This window comes from Triticum dicoccoides, chromosome 7A (assembly GCF_002162155.2).
Source record: "Triticum dicoccoides isolate Atlit2015 ecotype Zavitan chromosome 7A, WEW_v2.0, whole genome shotgun sequence".
NCBI lineage: Eukaryota > Viridiplantae > Streptophyta > Magnoliopsida > Poales > Poaceae > Triticum > Triticum dicoccoides.
In genome coordinates this window covers 712,149,646-712,164,498 of record NC_041392.1, presented here as the reverse complement: position 1 = coordinate 712,164,498, position 14,853 = coordinate 712,149,646, and the positions used below count along the sequence as shown (strand labels likewise).

Genomic DNA, 14,853 nt, shown 5'->3' with positions numbered 1-14,853 from the left:
CATAACCACCGCTGTTAACCTTCAGAAATCCAAAGCAACAACAATCTGACTTTCAACCGCCAACAACTCCGCAAAACCGTAAAATATTCATGTTAATTTTTTTACCGCCATATTATCCAGAAGAATGCTCACACTCCCTCTTGACCAGGATAGGATAAGACTCGGAGGCGATTTTTTTTCACCCTCTTGACCAGGGAGGGAGGTGAAACGGAACAGAGCGATAGCCCAAAGACCCCGCAAATCACGGAACTGCCACTCCGGCCCTCCACGTCACCTCCAACACTCTAACTCCATCCTCTTCCTCTCCCCAGTCCCGGCCTCCCTCTCCTCTCCTCTCCTCCCCGCCTATAAAACCCGCCGCTCCCCGCACCTGCGCTCCTCTCCGCTCTCCCTTCCCTCCCTCGCTCTCGCACTACCTAATCCTCCGCTGAAGGTGGGGGAACGGAACGGAAAAGAACCGGTCTTGCGCGCGTCCTGATCTCGCCGGCGGAGATGGTGGTGGCGGCGGCGATCCTGCCGGAGCTGGCCACGCAGCTGGTGGTGCCGGTGGCGGCGGCGGTCGGCATCGCGTTCGCGGTGCTGCAGTGGGTGCTCGTCTCCAAGGTCAAGGTCGCCCCCGAGCCGCGCGGTGAGGGCGGGTCGGCCGGAGGAGGAGCCGGCGCCGGGGGCAAGGACGGCGCCAGCGAGTACCTCATCGAGGAGGAGGAGGGCCTCAACGACCACAACGTCGTCCTCAAGTGCGCCGAGATCCAGACCGCCATCTCCGAAGGTGAGCCACGCCCGCCCACACACACACAGATGGTTCGGCTCGGCGGCCGTAGCTGGTAGTAGTAGTTCGCGCTCCGGTCGGCGGCGGCCGTGGATCGATCCGACTTCCGAGGGTGGGTGGGTAGGTAGATCTCGGCCATTTCGGCGGTGGCTCTGGCCTTCCGAGCGCGCAGGAACCGGGCGCCAGGAGTAGTTTCTCTGCCGGTTTGACTGCTTTCTGTTCGCTTGCGGCGTGAACCCGTCAGAGACTCTTCCCGTCTGAATCCGCCGCGGCGCGTAGCGTGTAGCATCATAATCCAGCATAATACTGGTGTGTTCTGCAGCGGTAATTTCATATTTTGATGTGTCGTGTAGCGGTAATTTCATATTTTTGGTGTGTTCTGTAGCAGTAATTTGTTCATATTTTGATACATGGATTCGTAATTCTGTACTGTTTTACCGAGTCTTACTGTTGTTTCTGAATTTGTTCTGTGCTTGGTTATGTACTTGTACCAACTGTTAAAGTATTAGTCCTGCGCTTTAGGTGGATCTATCTACTAGGAGTAGTAGCGGACATTATAATATCGATGTCCCCGCTTTGCGCAGCACGCGTTATAATAGCAGTTCTTGCTTCAGCGTGCGCTAATCGTGGTTAAATTAATTAACCATCCGTCGCTCCCGACAAGATTTTTCTTCCCTGGAGATATTTCTTGTGGGAACGAGTGGGGATGTAGACCTGTGGGGATGGTTGACACTTGACAGTAAATCAGAAGTGTTTTTTCTTGGTTCAACTTAGGAAAAAAAAACTAGTGGAAGTGATTTGTTCTTGCTTGAGAAGTGAGGTCCCCGGACCCAACAAAGCCCAGCAGCGACCACGCTGGCCTGCAGGGATAGATAGGATAAGCTAACCGCATGAAGAAGAGGACAAGTTATTGCAACCGTGGTCCTCCCAGCTGCCATCTTAGTAAGACACGGCGACAAATTTTCTGTGTACCTGCATTATAGCAGCAGGCTGTAGTTAGCTCCCGCACATGCATATTCATGCTTGTTAACTTGGAAGGAATCCTAGGAGCGCACATGGATGGGCCGGATCTTTGTGTCCTGTTGATGAGTGTTTTCATGCAAGGCAGTTGGGGAGGAATGTTAGGTGTTGCTGATTTCAGTGCTCTGTTTTTGCACAAGGCTCCTGGGTTGTTGTTAGCAGACTATATTCTTAATGATTAGTGATATATAAGTTTGTTTTAAGAGCTTGCCGGTGTAAATAAAAATGAGGGATTGACAGGGTTAAATATAATCTACAATATGTGTCGGGTCGGTGTTTTTTTTGGATAAAAGCCGACAGATTGCTGTATGGCTGACAATACCTTGGATCTGATGAGTTGATGTGTGCCACAGTACATTGTCATTACTCCCACCTTTGGCATTTTGTATTTGCCTCGATGTTTTATTATTGATAAACTCCCTCCTGAAAATGTGTATCTACCTTTGTTCTATATGCATTTGTGGTCTGAACACTCGTGCTCTCTTGTAAACAGGGGCAACCTCCTTCCTTTTCACTGAATACAAGTATGCCGGAGGGTTCATGACCGTTTTCGCGGTCCTGATCTTCGTCTTCCTTGGCTCCATCGAGGGGTTCAGCACAAAGAGTCAGCCTTGCCATTACAGCGTGGGCAAGACATGCAAGCCGGCTCTTGCTAATGCCGCGTTCAGCACAATTGCCTTTGTGCTGGGTGCGGTCACCTCTCTGGTGTCTGGTTTCCTTGGAATGAAGATCGCGACTTACGCGAATGCCAGGACAACTCTCGAGGCAAGGAAGGGTGTTGGGAAGGCGTTTATCGTTGCTTTCCGCTCTGGTGCTGTGATGGGCTTCCTTCTTGCTGCAAGTGGCCTTTTTGTTCTTTATGTCGCAATCAACTTGTTTGGGCTTTATTATGGCGATGACTGGGAGGGTCTTTTCGAGGCTATCACCGGTTATGGTCTTGGCGGTTCTTCCATGGCTCTTTTCGGCCGTGTAGGCGGTGGGATTTACACCAAAGCTGCTGATGTTGGTGCTGATCTTGTTGGGAAAGTAGAAAGGAACATCCCTGAAGACGACCCGAGGAACCCGGCCGTAAGTGTCCATCCTTGTTGTTGAACAGAGTATTAAAATTTCCATAGGTATTTTTTATCTACATGTGAGAATGACCATTCCTTCCTTCATGCAGGTCATTGCAGACAATGTTGGTGACAATGTTGGAGATATTGCTGGAATGGGTTCAGATCTCTTTGGTTCCTACGCCGAGTCATCTTGTGCTGCTCTTGTTGTTGCCTCAATCTCTTCCTTTGGAATCAACCGTGAATTCACTCCCATGATGTACCCACTCCTAATTAGCTCAGTGGGCATAATAGCCTGTTTGATAACCACTCTTTTTGCAACCGATTTCTTTGAGGTGAAGGAGGTAGATCAAATAGAGCCTGCCCTTAAAAAACAGCTTATTATCTCCACTGCCGTGATGACCGTTGGCATTGCACTAGTCAGTTGGTTAGGTCTCCCATATACCTTCACAATATTCAACTTTGGTGCCCAGAAGACGGTGCATAGCTGGTATTGCCATCTTTTCAATTCGAATTTATATAATTTTGTTCAGACCTTGCTCATTAAATTCATGATCTCACTTCACCTTAAATTTTACAGGCAACTATTTCTATGTGTGGCGGTTGGTCTCTGGGCTGGCCTAGTCATTGGATTTATCACAGAGTACTACACAAGCAATGCATACAGGTACTTGCAATTTTGGTCATATAATTAATAATGATTGTGATCTACGTCATGAGTTTCAAGTTCCTGACACTTCGACCCTTTCAGTCCTGTGCAGGATGTCGCTGATTCCTGCAGAACTGGAGCTGCAACCAATGTCATCTTTGGTCTTGCTCTGGGATACAAATCAGTTATTATCCCTATCTTTGCCATTGCCTTCAGTATTTTCCTCAGCTTCAGCCTTGCCGCGATGTATGGTGTTGCTGTGGCTGCTCTTGGAATGCTCAGCACAATTGCGACCGGTCTTGCCATTGATGCCTATGGCCCTATCAGTGACAACGCTGGAGGCATTGCTGAAATGGCTGGCATGAGCCACAGAATTCGTGAAAGAACTGATGCTCTGGATGCTGCAGGAAACACAACTGCTGCCATTGGAAAGGTACAATGCCTATCTTACCACTTCAATTTGCTAGCTGAATGACCTAGATCACATTCAAGGAACTACCAATCCATTGTAACTAAAATACTTTCTTCAGTTATAATTTCTTTCCACAAATTTCATGTCAAACTACTAAATTCTGTTTACCATAATTTTTTACCTGTAGGGATTCGCAATTGGCTCAGCTGCCTTGGTGTCCCTTGCTCTCTTCGGTGCTTTTGTGAGCCGTGCTGGGATCACAACTGTTGATGTTCTGACACCAAACGTTTTCATTGGCCTCCTTGTTGGTGCTATGCTCCCGTACTGGTTCTCTGCGATGACCATGAAGAGTGTTGGAAGCGCGGCTCTCAAGATGGTGGAGGAAGTGCGGAGGCAGTTCAACACGATCCCTGGGCTCATGGAGGGCACCGCCAAGCCTGACTATGCGACATGTGTGAAGATCTCCACCGATGCGTCCATCAAGGAGATGATCCCCCCGGGTGCTCTTGTCATGCTGACACCTCTTATCGTCGGGACCTTCTTCGGTGTTGAGACCCTCTCTGGTGTCCTTGCCGGTGCTCTGGTTTCTGGTGTTCAGGTTGGTGGAACATTCTGTTTTCAGGAGTATACTTAGCATTGTATTTTTGGAGCATGTTGCATTCATAACTATGTTGACGTTCCACTCAAAACTGTGTTGTTTTTATTCAGATTGCCATTTCAGCATCAAACACTGGTGGTGCCTGGGACAACGCGAAGAAATACATAGAGGCTGGCGCATCTGAGCACGCAAAGAGCCTGGGCCCAAAAGGCTCAGACTGCCACAAGGCTGCTGTGATCGGCGACACCATCGGGGACCCTCTCAAGGACACCTCGGGCCCCTCGCTCAACATCCTCATCAAGCTCATGGCGGTCGAGTCCCTCGTGTTCGCCCCCTTCTTCGCCACCTATGGAGGCATCCTCTTCAAGTATCTTTAGAGCGAGAAGATTGACTATCTAGTTTTGCCAGTGGGGAGCGTGCTACTTCATCTACATGTCATGGAGCTCCTTCAGATGATGGCCCTCTTGTGTTTTACATTCCGTTGTTCCTGGTCTTTCACCATCATGTTGAACTTGTCTAGTTTTTGTTCCGGTAGATGTAGTAGTGGTAGCAGAGGGTAGCGAAATGAATGGCCATTCGACAGGTTTGGACTAGAGTGTCTTGGGGGTTCTATTGTGCCTGTAGATGGATGATGATGATGATGACGATGATGATGAATCTTGTATGCACATTGCAGATTTCATGTTTTGAATTCAATGGGAGCTACTCTTATCATTTTGTGGGTGACTGGATGGATGCAATATGACTTTGTGCGGACTATGTTTTTGCGTCGAATTTCTTTCTCGAGGGAATGTTTTTGTGTTGAATTTCTCGGAAAGCATAAAAGTAGGGACGAGGGTAAACTGAGCTTATGTGAGCTCGAGTGAACAGTAAAATAATATTTTTTTCTTCAAATTTTCCCTCATGTTTTTCACGAATGTCATTTCGCGGTGAAATTTTGCAATTTTTTTCTTTCTATTTTACTGTTCACTCGAGCTCACAAACGCTCGAGCTTAGAAAAGCACTTTCGTGAAAAGTAGCTACTTCAGGGACTAGGATGGTACAATGTCTGGTCAGGGTCACTGGTGACTGGAGTATAACAAAAGGACATGATTCAGAATCCATCTTGTTTCCCAGGGTCCTTAGTTAACTGGATCGTAATGTCATTTCAATGGCATCACCTAGTTAGTTGGGAATGAGAGCAACGTCTTAATGAAAAACACTGCACGAGTAAGACAATCAAGAAAAAGGTGTGCGAGGCGTTCATTTACACATGGAAAACTATACAGCCAACAACTGGCAGCAATGATTAGGCCATGCTTGGGTTGAGTGTGATTTTTGTCTACTTTGAGCGGAGGCATAGGAAATACTCCCCATCCAAGCATGCATGCCAAACAATCAATCGCAACTCCAACACGGTACATCAAAACGGACACCTCAAATGTCCACGACACATGGGCCAAGCGAAATTGTTTGGACCTTCATGTCTTGAATTTTCAGTGGGAGTTACTCTTATCATTTTGTAGATGATTGGGTGGATGCAATGCAGACTTATTGTGGTCTATGTTTTTGTGTCAAATTGCTCCAATTGAGGTGTGGTGAACCCTCACTCGTGCGCATGGTCACCCATCCTGACACTACTCCAAGCTGAGCACGCTTAACTTTGGAGTTCTGTCCGAATGGACTCCCGGAAAAGAAGGAATTCCTTATTAATATGAGTAGTCTATCATCCCTAATAAGCCAGGCCATCACACAGGGTCACTGATGACTGGAGTATAACAAAAGGATAGGCGTCAAAGCATGTGTTGTTTCCCAGGGTCAATGGAGTAAACAAAAGGATAGGCATCCGAGTATAGTTGTTTATCAGGATCCTTTAAGGCTTAACTGGATCGTAATGTCATTTCAAATTTTCAATAGCATCATCTAACAAGTTAGAAACCAAACAAAGTATGATATCAATATCTTCATCTCACATTAATAGCAGTCACTGCATCGAAAAAGCGTTATTAGAAAATCACTGCACAACTAAGATTATCAAGAAAAAACACTACATAACTAAGATAATCAAGAAAAAGGAGGTGTGCTTCTCAAAAAAGGAAAAATGTACCACGAATTTAACATGGAGAACCGGCGGTGATAATTAGGCCATGCTTAGATCAAGTGCAATTTTTATGTACTTTGAGGTGGAGCATATAGAAAACACTCCTTGTCCAAGTAGGCCGAGTTATCGAAAAGGCCATGTCCATAGCTAGCCAAACGGGCCGGCCCGGCCCGGCACGACACGACCCATCTTAATCGTGCCTGGCACGGCCCGGCTCGCCATGGCACGATTATTAGTCGGGCCGTGCCGTGCCGGCCCGTGTTCTGCCCCCTTCGGCCCAAGCACGGCCCAGGAGCCAAACGGGTCGGCCCGATGGCACGCCAGGCACGCTGGGCCACTAGCCTAATGGCCTGCTAGGTTGTTTCTTGGGCTGATTTTGGCCCGCTGGGCTGTTTTTATGTGTTATATATATAAAAATCTGGATGAAAAATAAAAAAAGATAAACGGGCCGTGTCGTGCCGGCCCGCGTGCCCAGCCTTCAGGCCCAGGCATGGCCCAAGGCGGGCCGCGTGCCTGGCACGGCCCGATTAGAGCGTGTCGGGCCTGTCCCATCACGTGTTGTGCCAGCGTGCTTGTGGGATCGGCATGCCAGGCCCGGCCCATTTGGCCAGCTATGGCCACGTCTCAGCCAATTGTACCTATGGAGTAGACATGTAAATAAAAGCTGCAGCGAATACGTAACATTGGAAAAAACGAGAATGGCAAAGGGATATGGGCAGAGTGTCCATAGGCGATGGCGCTCTGCCCATCTTTACGCATTCGCTATCTAAACTCGGACGAGTTTATTTCAAATTCAAATAATACAGGTGGTTCGAGAGGTATAAGGAAAAACCCAAACCACAAAATCAACGCGGCGCAACCCACTTTGGTAAACGCTTTTGTCTCCACCTATGCGTAAGTCTAGCTCTAACAATCATTAATTGAAGTTGTAAATTGATTTGAAAATCAGACATGTAGCGTTGAGGCTGTAAATTAATTTGAATTTCATCCTTTTCAAAAAATAATTGAAATCTCGTAGCCCGGTTAGGAAATAAGGAAAAAACAGAGGTCCTGGCACGCAAAAGTTCCCCACATTCGTCCCCCTTCTCCGGTCCGGGTCTCCCCTCCCCCGCCCCCTCTCGCGTTCTCCGCCTCCGGCCCACCACCAGAGACCAGCCCGCCCGCCCGCGTCGCCGGAGGCCGTCACCTCGCCGCCAACGCCCAGTCAAACGCACGCACGCACGCTCTCCCCAACCACCGCAGCAGCCCGGGCCAAGCTCCCCTCGTCCCACCGGCCTCGCAATTCCCCAAAACCCCCGCCCCGATCCCACCCATGGCGTCGGAGATCGAGGTGCTCGAGGACACCACCGCCGCCGCCTCCTCCGCCGTGGCGCCCGCCGCGGCGGAGGCGCCGTTGGAGGCGGCCGCGGCGGCGGCGGAGGAGGCGCTCAAGGACGACGTGTACACGGCGGCGGCGTACGGCGATCTGGAGAAGCTGCAGCGGCTGGTGGAGGCGGAGGGCCGCCCCGTCGGCGGCACCGACGCCTCCGGCTACTACGCGCTCCAGTGGGCCGTCCTCAACAACCGCGTCGCCGCCGCGCAGTACATCCTCGAGGTGCCAGCACCCTCCCAGCTTTACTTCCGCGATACCACGCTTGGAATTGGACATGCGCCTTAGTAGGATTGTATGGAGCATGTGTGAACTTGGAATGCGGCGGCGGGAGTTTCTTTAGCTGCTCATTTGGTGTCTCAGTTGAGGGGATAATTGAATGTCCTAGTGCTGTGGCTGGGTAGGTTTGGGCAGCCATGCTTGCAACGAGGGGAATTTTCCCAAGGCCGTATATTTGAGTTGGTTAACCGCATGGATTTGTGGCTCGTGGATTCGTTCGAGGGCACCAGCCTGTTCATTGTCGCATTCGCCATTTGTTTCCGTTTTAATTCCTCCACAGTTTCAAGTACGTATAAGCGAATGAGCGCATGGTGGGCTCGAGATAGTCTGCTTGTAGAATGTAGTGTACCCCATGGCGATCGATAATATGTCTGTTTTGTACTTGAGTGCGTGAACGGGCTTTCTACGCAGTGCTTGTTCCTGGTAGTTGAAGTTGCCTGAATGTGCTTTATTTGGCTGGGTGACGATTTTGTGGTCTTTGGACAGCATGGTGGAGATGTAAATGCCGTGGATCACACTGGGCAGACAGCACTTCACTGGAGTTCCGTACGTGGTCACATACAAGTTGCTGAACTACTTCTGAAAGAAGGAGCTAAGGTGGATGCTGCTGATTTATATGGCTATCAGGTCTGCATATTGATTTCTTCCGCGTCTTTGGCCCTTGTTTTGCCTTTGCGTTTGGTTTTGGGTGTCAAATGTTCATTCACAACTGATAGACAACTAATCGTTGGATATTTGCCAGCCAAATCAATCAACTATTCTCATATTGTCTGTCTGCAAGTTACACAATAAGAGATTTGTAATAGACAAACAAAACTTTGGCTATAAGATTTTTTCTACATGAAAAGAAAGGCAAGAATCAACGCATTCACATGTGGCATTGAATTAATTACAACTCTTTAAATCAATATATACTGTTGTTTGCAGGCCACACATGTTGCAGCGCAGTATGGTCAGACAGCATTTATTTATCACATTGTTGCAAAATGGAATGCCGATCCAGATGTCCCTGACAACGATGGAAGAAGCCCATTGCACTGGTTCGTACCTTATGCTCTTGAGTCTTGAGTAACTCATTAGCCTACCAATTATTTCTGCTGGTACATTATGTAACACATGTCTGAACAGAACTTCAGCACCCGCTTTTACATTTACATTTCTGTTTCCTTATGTATTGCTTACCTTGTAGGGCTGCTTACAAGGGGTTCGCAGATTCGATACGTCTTCTTTTGTATTTGGATGCTCATAGGGTGCGGCAGGATAAGGAAGGCATGTGCTAAATTTATTCACTGCTCTGCCGTTAAATAGAACACAGCAACTTAGCCATGGAGCTTGACTTTTATTTCTTTATGACAAATGCTGCCGTAGGTTGTACTCCTTTACATTGGGCTGCTATCCGGGGTAATCTAGAGGCATGCACTGTGCTAGTTCAGGCTGGGAAAAAGGATGACTTGATGGTGAAAGACAAAACTGGTTTAACTCCAGCGCAGCTTGCTGCTGATAAGAATCATCGACAAGTTGCATTTTTTCTTGTGAGTAACATGGACCGTGTCATTTCTGTTCTATAGTCTACTTGAGCTACTATTTTCCAGCACCTCGGAGGCTCAATGCACAAGCACTATCATCTAATAGAGATTCTGTCTAGTAATTATTTTGATTTGCATAAAGACAAAAACTATAAGCAATATTAATTTGCATCATTATAGATTTTGAATGCCTGCTTTCTAATTGTTTAAAATCGTTAAGGAAGGCTGAGTTTCATGATGAGGTATTGTTGGCGAATTTGTTGAATGGTGCACATGCTTTTGGGACCTGGTAATTTTATGTGTAGACTTGATAAAAGTACAGTCAAATGACATGTCTAATTGGCTATATTTACAACAAAAAGCAGATACTGGTTTGGCTGGAAAATACCAGAAACTGGTACTTGTATGTACATAGATGCAACCGAGGAGAAAAATGTATTTTCTTCTTTGTGACCTATCCTCTTACTGTCTCACAGATATTTTGCAGATTCCATTTGAACTTAGGAATTGAAATGATTAACTGTTTAGTATTTACATGTGGTTGGCTGATTGCACTCATGGATTAAGACTTCTTCACTTTAATTATTTATGATGCCTTGTAGATTAACCGTTTCAGTTATCCCTCAATGTATATTATCTGCAAAAAAGCGATCATGTTGATCTTGAGTTGAAAGGGCTTGTATTGCTGATATTTGAACTGGGGAAATGTATTTTCTTGTTTCCAAGAAGAATCTGAAGACTTGATTTGCTTGATTACTTACAGGACAATGCTAGAAGGGTACATGACAGTGGATGTAATGGGAATCCGACATTTGCAAAGCTATCAAAAGTAGGGCTTGCTCCTCTTCTTTGGTGTATTGCTGTTGTATTGCTTGCTACATATATACATTCTGTTATAGCAGGTAAGTAGCGTTTCTAATGTCTTTTCACTCGCCCTGTTCTTCCGTACTGCGGTGCTTACTATATTTCCTTTTTACCAGGACAATATAACATGGGTATGACACCAGCATTTGGGCTATTTGCATGGTCCGGAGTTTTCGTTGCAACTGCTGGCTTGGTCATGTTCTATAAATGTAGCAGGTACTGAAGCATTTGGTTAGTACTCCCTCTGTTCCAAAATACTTGTCGTGGTTTTAGTTCTGAGCTAAAACCACGGCAAGTATTTTGGAATGGAGGGAGTAGTTATGAAAAAGTTGAATCCACCAAGCATGTTGGTTCTTGTCAGTTACCACTTTTCTTGACAATACTTTCAGACAGTGGCAGAGTTCATTATGTGTCTGCTTGCATATTTGCACTCATATATGACATCCTGTTTAGATTACTCTTGTATGTGTTACGTACATGGCAAATTATTTAAACATTATTCTTTTGCCATTGCAACGTATATATGTGTTGCAAATTTTCTCTATTAAAATACAGTGTTACTTCCCTATTACCACCCAGTTAGAGACAAGCGACCTAATTATCATTAAGCAACACCACTATGATCTAAAATTTGCTTTTACTTTCTGCAGGAAAGACCCTGGCTACATCAGTGCGAATACAAGAGACTCACATAATCAAAGGGATGATGTAAGTTTGAAAGATTAGTAATTTGGTTTGCTGCAAGCACCTTTATGGTCATTTGCTATTCTAGACGCGTTACCAAATTTAAGGTTTAAGCATATTCCAAAATGTTGCAATCCCATTTTGCTTTAGGAACCCTTGTTGAAGATGGAGTTAGACAATCCTGCACTTCTGACTGGTAACTGGTCACAGCTTTGTATAACCTGCAAAGTAAGTGGTACATTACTACATTATACAGTGATGAATTAGTTGTCTCTGTCCTAGAATTATATTCTTAGGTCTCTGATTTCTGAACGTGTCGTTCTACAGATTGTCAGACCTGTTCGTTCGAAACATTGTTCTACATGTGATCGCTGTGTTGAGCAGTTTGACCATCACTGCCCCTGGGTATCTAATTGTGTCGGCAAGGTAGGCTTTTCAGTCATGTCATATGTGCCTACATGTGATCAAATGTAGCTATCAACTTATCACCTCTTGCCATTCTGCGTTTGACCTGGGATGTGCATTAGTTTCTTTCTTGTGCTCCGTAACCTACCTCCTAGGAGGATTGTAACAACAAACTCTCTCTTCTCAATGCAATGAAACGCAAAGGTCTCTTGCGTTTTCTCGAAAAAGAAAAAAAACTTATCACCTATTCTGAAGATGTACTGGACAGTTTATGTTGCTTGATGAATATTATGTAGACAGAAGGTTATGATACCACCTTACTTTTAAGAAAGTAACGCTATGAAGAGCCCGTGCTTATCACTTGCTGATTCTTTCTTTACTTTTTGTTTGAATTTTGTTATTCTCTTCATATCTGCTTGTTCTTCAGTCTGATCTATAGTGGAATGTAACTGCAGAAGAACAAATGGGAATTCTTCATGTTCATCACTCTAGAAGTAATTGCAATGATCATTACTGGTTCTGCTGCCATCATAAGTATAGTCTTAAGTCTTCTGTGGCTTTTCCTTGCAACATGGACTGGAAATGTTCCGTATGATTCATTACTGTGTTTGTTGGCAGGGACTGTCAGTGACCCAGCTTCTCCAGCATCCTTTGGTGATTGGCTTGGCTATTCTGTTGTTTACCATACTGGAGCTGTTTCTTTTTTCATGATGGACCTTTTCATTTTCTTTGGTGTTGCATGTCTAACTGGAGTTCAAGCATACCAGGTATTTAAAGTTTTAATGTTATAAATCTTGATGTTTTTACCTAAGAAAACCAAGTTATTTGTTATTTTATTCTAAAATCGTGAAGCCACTGATATGCTTGTGCATTGTGTGCACAAGCACAATCTTCAACATTGTTTGATTGCTAACTAAACTAAGGCATGAACTTGCATAAAACATCCTGAACATAACGTTATTTGTGCCTTGCTGTATCTTTTTTTTACGGAGAGTACGCTACTGTGGTAACACCTTTACTAGAGTTTTCCCAGATATTTGTGCCTTGCTGGATCATTTTTTAATGGAAATTTCTGGATATGTCAGATTGGCATGTCGTTGTCAGTTTATTCATGAGTATATGACCTATTAAGTATGAAGACAACATTATAGGTCAGGCAATATAGTTAAACATTTGTCAATAAAACTGGATCATGTTTGGAATTCAATAGCAAAGTCAAGAATGCAATTACTGAACAGAGCTAAAATCAAGGCCAGATGCGAAACATCATTGTCTGCTTATTTGATTTATGAAGCTATCTGTGAGGTTTGTGTGTGGGACCATGTTTTCCGTCCAGTAGTTATAGCCTCGCTGGACTACAGGAGGGACATGTTGATCTGTACCATGTATTCTTCTTCATGCCTTATTTCTCTCCCTTGTAGATAGCAAAGAACATCACAACCAACGAGATGGCCAATTCCATGAGATACACTTATCTAAGAGGTCCAGCTGGCAGATTCAGAAATCCGTTCGACCATGGGGTGCGCAAGAACTGCTCAGACTTCTTGGTAAACGGGTACAATGAGGACGTTGAGCGGCTCGAGCATGCATCGCGCACTGACGAAGAAATAGGAATGATACAGATGACAAGTGCAGTCTCACAGAATGGCGAGGGTCATTCCCATCATGGTAATTGCGATGACCATGCTTGTGCTGATTCACATGCCAACTCAAACTCTCACAGTCAAGGTGGTTCCTCTCAGTGTTGCGACCACAGCAAGAAGAATGAGAGGACACCATTCGGCCTAGGGCTCGGCCTTGGACGAAACAGTGCTTCCCGGCAGTATATCCGGAATCTTCTTCCACTATGATTCGTCGCTTGGAGATTGTGAGTTGTCGCAGTAGATCGTACACGCTCACTGCTGAGGCTCCATCGTCCATTTAGCCTACTGTGGACATGTTCGGACATGCTCATATCTTTGGGCGCTAGGTGTTCATATTATACAGGAGATGGGTTGTAACAATGGGCTCACGGATATCCGCTAGTCTGCATTTCGAAAATGTTACTATGTAGAACAGGATAGCAAATTCTTTGCATATGCAGGCGTGCAGTGGCGTGACAGTCTTCAACATTCCCGTACCCGTCAGGATCGGCGGGAGTACAATCGAGCTATTCGGCATCATATACACACTTGGGAAAATGTAGCTGTAATTTGTAAATTTCAGGGAAATTGTAAATTGATTAGTAGCTTCACTGTGGCTTAAGCTGCATTCTTCTTCATTTCTCATTCATTTTGCGGAGGATATCGTTATACGGGACGACAAGAGGTTTTGCGGGTGTTGCCTTATATGACACCCATTTGGTATTTTCTGATGCACTGATGTTTGTATAAACTGTATTCTGGAGTGGTGATGAAGGAAGCTGACTGGCTGTAAGAAAATATTTCCACTTCTGCATTTTTTCCTTTTTCTTTTGAGGTGCTATTCATGGGCTGTACATTTGTTTTTTTCCTTTTCTTTTGTCTTATCATCCTTTGCTTACATTCAGATATATGTTCACGCGACTATGTTTTTTTTCTGCTGTACATGAAAACGCCGAGTTATGTAATAGCTGTGTTGCCTGCCAAAGCTAAAAGACCGTCCAATCGAAAGAGGGATAACACACACAAAAATAAATCAGCCAGCCGAACATTTTGCACCGCAATGTAGGTAGTTTTAGAATTCAACAAGTCAAATGTTTCTAGATTTTATCGCTGTTGGAGAAGAAAAATAATGTCGAGACGTCGATAACACCAAGCCGGATTTAAAATAAATATTCATTCGTTTGTGAAATGTAACTCTTGCATTGTGAAATTAGTTCTATTTGAAACAATATTTTTCAGTGAGTATGATAGTTGAAATATCGCCTTGAGGATCGCATATTGTTAGGAAAAAGTCATCAGCCACCGGCTAGGGGCACCGTTGCTGCTTCAACGTGACAAATGACTTGGCCTCCCATGTATATTCCCCGAGTTTGTCCCGCCATCAACAATTGGGTTATCGCCTTCCCCGCCTTTGTATTGCCATCACTAACCTGTACATTCTTTCGATGACAGGAAGTAGCTTCATTGGGCTCCTGTCTCTATTGAATTCATGCTTGAGTGGGCAATATATCTCAACCCCACCCC

The 14,853-nt window shown here is 45.3% G+C and overlaps 2 protein-coding genes across 4 annotated transcripts; both read left to right on the top strand.

Moving 5' to 3' along the window:
• Positions 1-367: 367 nt before the first annotated feature.
• LOC119331368 (pyrophosphate-energized vacuolar membrane proton pump-like) lies at positions 368-5,217 on the top strand. The gene is made up of 7 exons (XM_037604531.1): positions 368-769; positions 2,283-2,857; positions 2,952-3,331; positions 3,422-3,508; positions 3,593-3,923; positions 4,090-4,500; positions 4,611-5,217. Exons 1-7 carry the CDS (start codon positions 493-495, stop codon positions 4,875-4,877), a joined length of 2,328 nt encoding a protein of 775 aa, XP_037460428.1. The 5' UTR covers positions 368-492; the 3' UTR covers positions 4,878-5,217.
• A 2,464-nt stretch (positions 5,218-7,681) lies between these two features.
• Positions 7,682-14,139, top strand: LOC119329419 (protein S-acyltransferase 24-like). 3 transcript variants are annotated; one of them, XM_037602461.1, is made up of 14 exons: positions 7,684-8,174; positions 8,715-8,855; positions 9,156-9,268; positions 9,418-9,497; positions 9,597-9,760; positions 10,518-10,656; positions 10,735-10,834; positions 11,269-11,326; positions 11,453-11,530; positions 11,630-11,728; positions 12,163-12,241; positions 12,326-12,474; positions 13,129-13,375; positions 13,450-14,139. In XM_037602461.1, the coding sequence occupies exons 1-14, from the start codon at positions 7,893-7,895 to the stop codon at positions 13,473-13,475; spliced, it is 1,755 nt and encodes a 584-aa protein (XP_037458358.1). In that variant the 5' UTR covers positions 7,684-7,892; the 3' UTR covers positions 13,476-14,139. The 3 variants fall into 3 exon arrangements, 2 of the variants coding, with proteins under 2 accessions (XP_037458358.1, XP_037458357.1); XM_037602460.1 differs by having other exon boundaries at positions 7,685-8,174; positions 13,129-14,139; XR_005159492.1 differs by lacking the exons at positions 12,163-12,241; positions 13,450-14,139 and having other exon boundaries at positions 7,682-8,174; positions 13,129-13,263.
• The last annotated feature ends 714 nt before the right edge of the window (positions 14,140-14,853 follow it).

Bases quoted from the DNA above. Each gene is read 5' to 3' on its own strand.
- LOC119331368 (XM_037604531.1), top strand. From the start codon at position 493: ATGGTGGTGGCGGCGGCGATCCTGCCGGAGCTGGCCACGCAGCTGGTG. The intron at 3,509-3,592 runs GTACTTGCAATT...CGACCCTTTCAG, and splicing joins TACACAAGCAATGCATACAG to TCCTGTGCAGGATGTCGCTG. The intron at 4,501-4,610 runs GTTGGTGGAACA...GTTTTTATTCAG, and splicing joins CTCTGGTTTCTGGTGTTCAG to ATTGCCATTTCAGCATCAAA.
- LOC119329419 (XM_037602460.1), top strand. From the start codon at position 7,893: ATGGCGTCGGAGATCGAGGTGCTCGAGGACACCACCGCCGCCGCCTCC. The intron at 10,835-11,268 runs GTACTGAAGCAT...TACTTTCTGCAG, and splicing joins ATGTTCTATAAATGTAGCAG to GAAAGACCCTGGCTACATCA. The intron at 12,475-13,128 runs GTATTTAAAGTT...TCTCCCTTGTAG, and splicing joins CTGGAGTTCAAGCATACCAG to ATAGCAAAGAACATCACAAC.